The sequence below is a fragment of the Cataglyphis hispanica genome, chromosome 25 (genome assembly GCF_021464435.1).
Source record: "Cataglyphis hispanica isolate Lineage 1 chromosome 25, ULB_Chis1_1.0, whole genome shotgun sequence".
Taxonomy (NCBI): Eukaryota; Metazoa; Arthropoda; class Insecta; order Hymenoptera; family Formicidae; genus Cataglyphis; species Cataglyphis hispanica.
In genome coordinates, this window is record NC_065978.1 from 391,995 (window position 1) to 404,474 (window position 12,480).

Genomic DNA, 12,480 nt, shown 5'->3' on the forward strand with positions numbered 1-12,480 from the left:
ACAAAAATAACTTGAGGAATTACGACAAAATATATTATTCCATAATAAATAAATTTATAAAAACAAAACAAAAAAAATAACGCGTATGTGTTATAATACAAAAAAATCATTCCACTTTGTTTCAGGAAATTTAAAAATACCGTAATAGTTTCGTTTTGCAAGTTTGAAATTCAACAATGTTCAATCATGCGAATTATTCGCGTCAGCTGATACTTGACTGCAGTGACGTCAATGTCCCGACAGTATAAAAACTAAGCGGACGCTGTCACATGACGTGGGACTTAATAATGAAAGTCCCTGCGTGACTGGCTCAAACCGATTGTGCGGGAGTTTAGTTTTACGGCGTGGGATCGGATACCGACTTTCATCACATGCTAAAATTAGCCAAAGCCGAAGAGCATGCGGCGATTCATAAAAGCCGTCGACAAGGACTTGCGTAATATTGCGATGCTCAAAGGAGAGACGATTGAATTTTATTGACGAATTCGTTTTGTCAAAGAGAGGTAGATCGTTTTCGATCCACGTGTCCGCCTGAACTGACCCGCGCGTGTATGTTAGCCCTAATATAATAAAACTCTTTCGATCGGATAGTATCAAAACGCCATTCTAAAGTGTAAAGTATGCGTTTGCGTTCTTTAGTTTCTTATAACGGTTAAAAACGATTTTTAAATACGTACCAAGAGATTCCTTACTTGGCGAAAATGTAGAGAAATCCTTTTATTTTTCGGTACTATGCATGTGCAAAATTAGAATTAAATATGATCCAGTTATGTAATTAGCGAGCGCCATTGCATGCCAGCAATATTTTTTAGTTATATGGCCGAATAATAGTGATAAATATTATTTATATGCTCGCTAATAGATATCGAGTAAAAGATCTTTAGATTAAAAAAATAAAAAATATTTTGCAAGACAAAAAATCATGCAGTATTCATCCCATACAATCGGATTTTCACGGCATTATTATTTCGTTATCATCGTTACTATTCTTGTATGGTCTTGTATAAAATCTAATACTGCTAAATTAAATCGCAAGTAATTATTCTTTAAATGCATGATATAACTAATCATTTATTTTTTGACAATCAATTCGTTATTTTACTTCCAAAGTTATATTTCATTTTCATTATTGCTTAAAAATAGATAAGATATAACAATATCCAACAAAATGCATTTAAAAATTAATAAAAAAAGCTCTCAGGATTATTGTAAAAAAAAAATAAATAATTTCATCGAACATCTTCGATGAAAATCGAGTTGAAGTTATCCAAGGAGTATTGAAATATAATATTTTGCATAAAGCAATGTAATTCCTAACAACTTCACTTGGGCCAGATTACTGAATGCTCATATACTCGCACAACGACCCAACGATTCGAAATGTTCACATATCGGTTGAGAGCGTCATAGGAGTTCCCAAATCTTAAATATTGTTCGAAGAGATAATCAAAATCGCAAAGTGATACTAATACATAGGCGTGACACCACTTTTGCAATTCTGCGGTAATATCGCAAGATTTTCAATTTTATACATTAGTGCGTGCGGCATAAAAGAAATTTCGTGTACGCACGCCACGTCTTGCATATGGAATGAAATGAGAATTTCTCAAAATCGGATGCATTTTTATAAAAAAAAAAAAAAAACAATGTTTTGTGATTGTGATAATGAAACATTGCTTGCACAATAGAAACAATCATGCATTAAGACTCGAATTAGTCTCATGCAACAATTTTCGTTTATAGTTCGACTATTACGCGGTCTTTTGATAAAATTAAATTCATGTTTTTTTTTTTCTTTATGCCTTAAGATTCTGATAAAAACATAAATTATTAAAGAAAAGAGAAAACAATCTTATGATAAAAATTAAACATTTATAAAATTTAATTTAATTTGTTGGCATTTGATAATATCTTCTTTTCTCAAGAAGCATGCAATAATTGTGCATTCCTTCTAATGTATCCATGGAAAGACGTAAGCACGAGGCGATGAATGGATGATCGTTATTATTCAAGCTCAATCAATTTTTCCTCCAGCACAGGTAAAACTTATTGGAGGAAATATTTTTCAGTTTTTTTTTTTTACATGGTGAATTCATACCGAATGAACAAGCGACTCAAACTACGAGAAATATGACGATGACGATAACACTTTTCACATGGATACAATTCTCATTTCAACCAAAGATTTATTATACGATGCCAAGTATGCCCCGCACATTTTTATATCGGCACACTCGACTTATCGTACGAAATCAATATATAATGATATAAACGCGAATTTTCAACCTTAAACCAGAGTCGTAGAGTATAAAAATTGATTTTTCATTAATTTCTCATAATCAAAAAATGTAAATTCAATGTACTTTGTAAAATATATTAAAAATTTTACATATATCGTATATCCATTAAAAGTCAGTTCAGATTTTCTTGTTCATGTATGATACATCTATATACATAATATATTATAGTAATCATAAAACAATTTTATATTAAAAAAAAATGTATATTATATTTAATATAAAAACATATACATAATATGTATATTTAACATAATTTAATATATTTAATATTTTCTATATTTATTTTTATTTATATATATATATATATATATATATATATATATATATATATATATTAATTTGATGTATTTTTAATATTTTATTGTGGAAAATAAATTATGACTCCATGATTCAAAACATGTTCGAGATTCGCACGACTCCGGTCAGAGGTTAATGTTAAAGCCACACGAGAGACTTACCTTAGACAGCTTCTCGCCCTCGTGATGCGGCAGCAACGTCCTGAGCGATTGGAATCCGGCGTTGATGCTCTGCATACGACGTCGCTCGTTGCTGTTGGCGATTTCTCGCCGTATTCGCTTCTCCTGCTCCATCGCGTGGCTGCGCGGCGTGACGACACGGCCGACGTTGCTGATACCGCTGCCGTTGCTCAAAGCAGCGCTATGATTATTAACCCGTCGGCCAATTCCCACGTTTGCCTTAGATTGTGGTGGTTGCTGCGATTGCTGCTCTTGCGTATCAGCGACTTCGGCGACCGTCACACCCGTGGTCACCGAGCCGTCGTCCACCGTCTCGACGCTCCTGTAAAAAAATAAATTATAAAATATATAAGTGGAATTTTTCTTCACAAAAATCAGAATTTTTAACGATGTTTTGATGTTTGGCTGGAATGATAAACGACACGCTATGATCTTATTATTAGTGGAAAACGAGTGCGTAATCTATAAAATATATAATTTATGTGTGTAATTATCTATAATCTGTATCTATGTATGTAATTAAAAATTTATTTATTTTAATTAATATCAAATATATGTATAGATATATTGATATATAGATTTTTTGCATAGAATTATGGGAATTAAATTTTCATAGATTGTGCCGAATAATTTCCCGAATACCTTATTATGCATCACACATATAATTACGCAAAACAATAATGTTTAAGTCTTTAAAAATTTAAAAGTTAGGATCCTTGAACTTTTGTATCTTTGCACATTTAAAAACGTCAATTTATTTTAATTACTTCATGTAAACAGCTGCGCGTATATCTCGTTATTAAAGAAAAAAAAGAAGATATTTCCGTTGGACGATAAACATTTGCGGTCAAAGTATTTCAGCACAAATATCAAACAGATAAAGCTACAAAACCGAAGCGATGCGAGCGAGAAGGGATATTTACACGCGTATGGCCATTTGGACATGCATGATGCGTAATGTCTTACTGAATTTTCTACCGTTGTTGTGGGATTGTGCGACTCGTATCGTAGCGCAAAGGCTTTTAAGAAAATTGAAAGCAAGGTGGCTTTTCCCTTCCCTTTGTTTTCATTTCACCTCGAACGCGTGCGGCTTGGTTACGACGACGGACTTGTCGATGGTTGGATTCAGGGTCAATGAAGCGAGACCGTTGATGCTTCTCGGCGGCAGCGCCAAAGATTTGCTTGCGACACATCTGTTTCGATTACAGAGATATACGTCGCTTTAAAGTATGTTATGTATTGTTTATCCTCTCTGAATCGTTTTGTTATTACTGTCATCCAACTGTATTATATATACTGTTCTCCTCTGTTTACATTTTTATATTTATGTGAACTAGAGAGTACTTTATGAGTACAGTATACGATTGATGTTCTGTTAAAATATGATATCACGTATTTCTAATAATCTACCATTCATTACTTTGTTCGTATGACAAGCTTCTTCCCCATTCTTCTTTTTAGAATTATTCTAGAAACAATCTCGATATGATTCAAATTATATGCGTGATTCAAAAACTGTATACTTTATAATATATATAAAAAGTACCGTGAGTTATGTACCTAAGTTTTTGTAAATAATTTTTCTATTCACACTTTTTCTCAACATAATTTGTATCGTTGGTGTGTTTGCATAATTTTGAGAAATTATAATAATTTTGAAAAATTAATAATATCGATTAACTTGTTTTAAACATTAAGAAAATTAATATACGCGCGCACACAATATGTATTATTAAAATGTTGTTAGAAAATTATATATATATATATATATATATATATATATATATATAAAATCTCATTAAATTTAACAATACATATTACATATAAAATAAAACAGTACACACAAGTGACATATTACATATAAATATGTTATATATTATATAAAATATTATATATATAAATTATATATCATTAATTTTAAATCTTGTTACATTTTAATAGACATTTCTAGTTTCATGTTTATAGTATATATTGCACGTAACTACCTTCAAAGGTACGTCACGCAAATAATGGAGGCATAATAATATATAACGCACGTACGCTATCGGGAAATCATAAATGCATCTCATCATAATATAAAAGTCAGCTGTAAACACGCTATAACGTGGCGTAAACATCAATTTTAGTAAAGAGCAAGTATAAAATATTTAGCGCTATCAACATCGAGATTCGTTTCATATTTATCGTGCTAAAAATAATCATGATAGATAAAAATAATAAAAAATGTACACAGAGTTTAAGAAACATTTCGGAATTTTATACAAAAAATATTATAACATAAATTATAATTTTTGAAAACACAAAAAGATACAATCAATTTTACCAACTTCAAAATAAAATTTGCTAAATTTAGTAATGTTCTTCAATTTTGTTTTATTAATAATATCGATAATTCGTTAAATTATTCATATATTTAAAATATGAAAAAAGTTTGGCTATTAATACCTACAAATACTGTTATATTCATGTATCCTATATCTTGTTCAATCTAAAAATCATTTTTGTTTCAAAATTAATACTAAAATTAAGAGATTCATTTTTTAAATCCATCGAAGTCATGCACTTATGTCTGATTACATAGTTAAATCCACTTCGGTGAACTTATAAATAAATTAGCAAAGTCTTTAATAATACAGTACTTATTCCGCAATTGTATCGTAGACCAAGTTATAAGTAAAATCGGTAAAGGAGGAAATAGCAAAACAGCTGACAAAATTATATGTTGAATAGTAATAAGAAAAGCAATAGGAAAGACAGTTAAAAGAAAGAGAAAGATCGAGATAGTGGATATACCGCCGTAAGAATGACTCAGCAAAGAAGACTGTGACCTTGCTCTTTGCTCCGAAATGCCACGTATCGATAATACAAACGAATGTGAAAGCTTTCACCAAAAATTATTACGTAAAACGTTATATATATAAATATTATTTTTATATATGTAGTTATAACATAAGTTTCTCTCTTACTCTGTTAAAAATATTAGAACACTTCTCTGGAATTTATTAAAATTTGATTATTCTGAATTTACATTAAATTTAAATAAAATTAATTCAAATCAATAAAAATATACATAATTTGTAGATGGATAAACTTATATAATTAAAATAATAAGATACTTTAAAAAATAATGCAATTTAATTTACAACGTAAGAATACTTATTGCTATAGAATATATTAACAAACAACTATAAAAGTATGTAAAAATACGAAAGATGTCTTTAAATTTCACGATGCTTTATTGACCACTTGTCATATCCAGTAATTTTCTTAAACTGAAATATTAACAGTTACTCATTCGAAGATGTCACTCAAATACCGCATAACCACGATCAAATGTACAGAGGCATAATCGTACATCACGCGCGATGCAATAACCCATGTCACAATCATCTATCAAAGATTTCACAATGGCCGAAGTCTGTTGTAACATAGCATTCTAACTCTCATTCCCAATCCCGTACCTTAAAAAACGAAAAATTTTCCACAATGTTGCAATACGTCGTTAATTTATGAATTAAACTGTATAAAATGAAGACGCGATCACAGTTGTCTTGTATAATAATAGTCAAATCCAATACTGTCACTCTAATATCAAAATAAATCACGTTCCATTATAGTTTTGTTCGTTTTCGAAACAGCCGTCTTTTCTCGCGATATAAAAGCAGCTCAATTGTTCAGAGTAACACACACTTTGGATTGAATCAGGCCGCGACATTCATCGGCGATCATTCATAACAGCACGTGGAGGTCCACGGAACCAGAAATCCACGTGGCATACTCTCATCGAGTGGTTATATTAGATCAGCTGGTACGCCGGCGGCTTGCTGGCTGGATGGTTGGCTGTCGTGACGTCAGCTCGTTCGTTCGCCGGATACCCGTAGAGCGCTCGCTTGGCCAGATCAGTTGCGGCGAAGTAGGTCGACGAAGTGGATAGAACTGCCTTCCTTTTCACCCTGAAATCCTGCTACTCGTACGAAAAAGAATACGATCGTGCCGCAGACAACCCTATATAAAGCATCTAATATTTCTTTTAAATTATTATTTATCGCGCGCCTTGTATTGTTATTTTATGATCACTTTCCCTCTTTGATGATGGTCACTTGAATATATTTATCTGAATTAAATAAGATTAACAAATAAAAATTGTTTGTTAATCTCTATTTTTATCTCCTAATTTTTAGTATACATAGTTTTTAAATTTAGTTACAGCTATGATAACTACAGCTGTGATGAATCACGTGTTATCGGTCTGTGCCACAACCGTGATAAGCAGTCGAACCTGCAAAAGATAATTTCTTACAAGGTTACACGATACTCATGCTACATGTGCCAACGAATTATCTTTTATAATAGAAAATTAAAAAAAAAAAAACAATAGCACTTATACAAATCATACGCGACGTACAGTTCAGAAAAATATTAAATAGTCGAACAAATTAAAAAGTCAACGATTATTTTTTTCTAATTTTTAAAATTTTGCAACATTATTCCATATTACTCAAAAATCCTACTTTAAAAGTAATAACTCCAGGACATGTCTGCTGTATTTTAATGCATTTCGATTAAATAATTTTTATTTTTTATTGTCTCTATGTATTATAATAAAAATTTCCTACAATATGGCGAAAAGAAAACTATTTATATAAAGTGCATTTTTTTTAAATATTATATTATAAAAGAAATTGACTTTAAATAATTTTTTTCCTCGCATTTCAAACGCGAGAAAATATAACTTTGTTTTGTCAAAAATTGATCGATCGTATGGCACATCGAGAGGCAAACCGCGTGTCACGTTCTACTACATTATATCTGTCAGAGATTATCTGCCAATAAATGAATAGACTTTAGAGAACGATCGCTAAGCAGCAAGATCTATGTTCTAATTATAACCTCACGCATTTTACTATTAAGTAACATCGTACGATGAAGATCGACGATAAAGATGAAGAACACGAAGCGGAAGAGAAAAAAATAAGAATAACAATATAAAGTAAAATATTTGCGTATCGAGACGCTTTGTCATTTTTTTATCCAGGTCCAGCCGCACTCGCGAATTTTCGTTTATAGGTAGAAAAGAGAACGTCTTCATGAGAGATACACACAGACAGACACAACGGTATGCGCGTCTGGCGCACGCGCGCGCTAATATTGGTTGTGTATGTGTGTGCGTTATGCATCGGTGTACGCGACTGTACGTCGTCCGCTCTCGGTCGACTCGCCCGCGTGAGTCACCAACAGCTGATGGCTGGCGCCACTCAGCTGGTTGTTACCGGTGCCTTTGCACGAGCGTCGCTATCTGCAGCCGCCTATCAGCTGCGGCTGACTAGGAAACCGCGGTCGGAAAGTATGTACGTGTCTCGGAAAGAATGTCGTGAAAAAGTAATCTCTCTGCAGTACGCGCGTTCCAGATGCTACGCGATTCTAAATTCTTTAGATAGTCCCCTATCCAAGCGGACGATGATAATCGTTTGTGGCTGCTCGCAACCGGGGATAGAACAACGTCTCTCGTTGCAATCTAAATTTATTTTCGTTGTTGCGCGTTTGTATATTAATGTTATAATATTAATATTAATATTATTTGTACCGAAATATATGATAATCGCATTCAAGTTATCGTAATTTCGCGCATAATCATTTGCAATTTTAGCTAGATGTGGAATATGCAAATGTGCGGCGGCATAAACATATTGAAAATTCCAGTGACGTATTTTGCATGATTTAGCAGAGGACTGAAGAAAGTCAACCAGAAAATAAGAAGGGCAGGAAGGTGCATTGAGCATTCCGTAACAGTGACACACGCAGGTATTGCAGAATAGACGACCTTCCATTTGCATATTCTACGAGAGTGATTCTAAGAACATTGCATAACGCGATTCTACTGCATTTTACGATTTCTCCTTTTTTTCCTATTAACGGCTACAAAAATAACTGTCGGCTGGCGTCAGTCAGTTGCCTGTTACTAACGCTTCTACACGATATCTGCGACGGTCTATCAGCTGCGAATGACTAACGGGAGACGGCGCGAAAACGGAGATAAAGATGAGGCGCGGATTGCTCATAAACAGTAAACGACCTTGTGATACTTTCATTTATAACGTTTCATTGAGATTTTTGCAAGAATTCAAATTTTGAGTCTATTTTACGCAATTTTGCTTAACATTAGCATGTAATAAACGGTATTCTACATTCTTTAAACTATGTAATTTTTTCATTTAAATATAATTTTTTAAATGCAAATTGTAAAAATTCGTCATAGTGTTGAAGTAAATAAAATGTAGTTCTATATCGTTAAAACTTTCTATTTTATCTAGGAAATTATTTTAATATATCTAATTTTAATCCATCAAGTAATTTTATGCAAAACAGATTAAATAATGTGGAAAAAGAAACAAGTTGCAATTATTATGACGAATTTCTTTCTTCATCTATGGATTGATTTTCGACTAACTTATTCTCTGACCTAACCCAAAGCGAGATCTGCTCGCAGTAAAAATTCCAGCGAGTCACCCTATATAGAGGCTCAAGGCCAAGCTCGTCCGGCACAGCTGAAGTAATACGTGTCTCTTCCCGATTGGTTGATGCGTATAAGTGTGCGTGTGGGTTTACGTTAGGGTCTCCGGAACACCCTCTTTGTGCCTATCCACCCTAACAGCTATTCCCGGAACTCGTTTCTAACAGCTAAAACCCATCGTGAAGGCTTGTCTTTCCTTTTCTTCCTCCAAGTTCCAAAGTGTCGTGTCAGTTGACGAATCGATTCCTTAGTGAAAGTAACATAGTTTGGCAAACTTTTAGTTCAAAATTTTGAAAGATTATTGAATCGTGCAGATCTGTAAAAATTTTTTTGAAAAATATCTGATGTTAAATTTTTTTTTTTAAATCAATGCTTGCAAGTATAAATTACAAGAGATTTACATTATATGTAAATCAATATATTTCAAAAATTCTTTATAAATTTAATCTTTTTATAAAAAACCTTATAAAATGTTTTTAATAAAAAAAGAAAAAAATCAATTTACAAAAATTCGGCAAAGATGGAAAAAGATTAGACCTTTTAAAAAGGCTGATTTTATTATATAAAAAGCCTATAATATATATTATTATTGTTATATTTTTTATTTATATTCTTTTAATATCTTATTTCTTTTTGTAATAAATAAATAACTAAGTAAATAAATAAATAAATAAAGATAAAAATATGACGCAAAAATTACGGAACTTTTCATCAAAGAAAATGGAACCTTCTGAACTATAGAAGAATCTGAAGAAAAAAAAAAATCCGAACAAGAAGGTAAGAAGAAGATAAACATTTGGAAGGGAATTTTCGTGCGAACGCAACTGTCGTCGGCAGATGTTAACGGGATCAGGATCAGAAATAGGCAACAATAGGTTTCTCTCTTTCCCGAATATCTGGCTGGAATGGTTTACATCTATATGCCATCTAGCTGAATGAAAATAGTGACGTAAAATATTTTTGAATCTAAGAAATAAAGAAATGTGTTATTTGGTGCGTACGAGAGAGCGGAAATAAAATATATATTATATATTTTTTTACAAAAATAAAATAAATTAGAGTAAAAAAACACGGAACAAAGTAAAACATTAATATTCGAGATTTATATCTTTGCAAATTTAATAGAACAAAATGTTATATAATATGAATAGAATATGGATCTGAGACTTTAATCATGGTTACAAATACGAAAAAGATTTTATAAAACTAAGTGTACTCGAGCACAATTTGAAAACCCTACAGACGTCTGACAATGAGTTCTCTTGGCTTCCACGATCCGTCTTGACCATCGGAATAAATCGCCAATAACAGCCAATAACGATCGGCCGACTATTGTTGGCTCACGTCGCGCGATCTCTCGAGACGCCAGTTGCATCTGCGGCTTCCTAGGCGCACGATATCAAGTTACACGCACACATGAGGACAAAATAAGAGAAGAGATGCACGCACGCAGATGTCTTTGGCAGTAACGGCTAACGACGGCGACGACGAAACGACGATGCCGCCGCGCGCTGCTACTAGCATGGCTCACAGCGCACGGGATGAAATGAAGAACGAGAATGGGTATGAGATTGGGAACGGCTAAGGCATATATTTAGCAGTGTGACGTAAGACGCAGCCCAACGGGCGCCACGTCGCGAATCGTCTCTACGTGGCCTTTTCCCTACCATCTCTCATTCTCCGGTCGCTTCATCTTTTTCTCTTCCTCTTCACCTTCGTTCCGATTGAATTTACGCAAAACATTAGAACAAATCGATAGAATTTCGGATATGTCGAGTCTTCCATTCAAAGATTTCTCTCTGTTTATTGTTAAATTACTTTTAACTGCTTGAATATTTTATAAACTTAAATAATTTTAATCGATTTTCTTGTATTTAACATGAATTATAAGTATTTAATAAATTTTATATTTGTGATATATAATATGAAATAAATATTCAAAATTAAAAAAATTACATATTGTGTACATACTAATATATCACAATAATACTATTTCTTATAATTATATGCCAATATTAATATTTGATTATCTAAATATGAAGACGTGTTATTATCTAAAAAAACTAAGTTTAAATATTCTAGTATTTCTAGTTTTTTTTTTTTCGCAGACGTAACGTCAAAAGTTAATCGATCTGTGTGCTGTCTTATCGATTTAAAAAATCATTGCGTTTACTTAAGAAACGTTCTCGTATGTCGCCTCGTTAATTCACAGGTGTTTCACTCGCACATAACAATCAAAAGAATTCGGTTCGTATTTAATGACATGCGCGCGTGCGTAAATATATTATACTCTTAATCATCTGGGAGGGGAAACACCTGCGATGTGAAAACAATGACAATTTATATAGATGACAATTGGAATGCGTGCGTAAAATGACGTGAGTCAACCAGCTGTCGAACTCGGTTCGAACGAGACAGCGAACCGAGGCGCGAATGACAGACCAGTAATTTATGTATTGCGTCAGATTAAAACAACACACTCCTTATACTTAAACTCTCTGACGCGTGACACGAAATGCTGCATCCTCTTGTGCGTCAACAATCGTCCAAAAGAAAACACCCTTTATCGTGAACGTTATCATGTCTGTCAATCGTGCATCACGAACATTCTTACAATTTTAATTACGCTTATCGATCATAACCAATCCTAGGCATATGCAAATATGCCTAAAAGAAAAAGAAAATATAGCAGTTTAATGTTTTATGTGGCACTTCTCTACTATTGTGATTCATCAGACAGTCATCGTAGAATTAAGCTGATGAAGAATAACTGGATTTAAAATGTTTTATTCTTTTCTTCTATTTTTCTATGTTAAAAAATATTATGTATTTTAAATATATCTCAAAATCAGTAATCAGTTCATATATTCTGAAGAGTCCGGATTATATGCTATAGATTATAGTTCAGTCGAAAGATCTTTCTTGATGTATACATTCAAAAAAAACTGCCTGTTCTTAATCGCATTTTCTAAATATCAAACTTTGTAAAAAAAGCTAAAAGAGAACTAAAAACAGCAGGTATCGTTGGTCATTCCTTCTTTCTTTATTACTAGCTCAAAATAACGTAGATAGTTTGTAAGGAAAAATTTAAATCTTGATCAAGTAAGAGGAAATATAAAGAGATGTTAAAAGAGAAGAGCTATCACATTTTCTAATCGTTCTTATTGCTATATCGTTTTAATATTTGTCACAA

The 12,480-nt window shown here is 32.5% G+C and overlaps 1 protein-coding gene across 1 annotated transcript in view; it reads right to left on the minus strand.

The window, feature by feature from the left end:
• The window catches only part of LOC126858512 (helix-loop-helix protein 11), a 135,471-nt gene that overhangs the window by 114,859 nt on the left and 8,132 nt on the right, over positions 1-12,480 (minus strand). Inside the window, exon 2 of the mRNA XM_050608909.1 lies at positions 2,759-3,098. Coding sequence (XP_050464866.1) covers positions 2,759-3,098 — 340 coding nt within the window. The remainder of the gene's footprint in view (positions 1-2,758; positions 3,099-12,480) is intronic.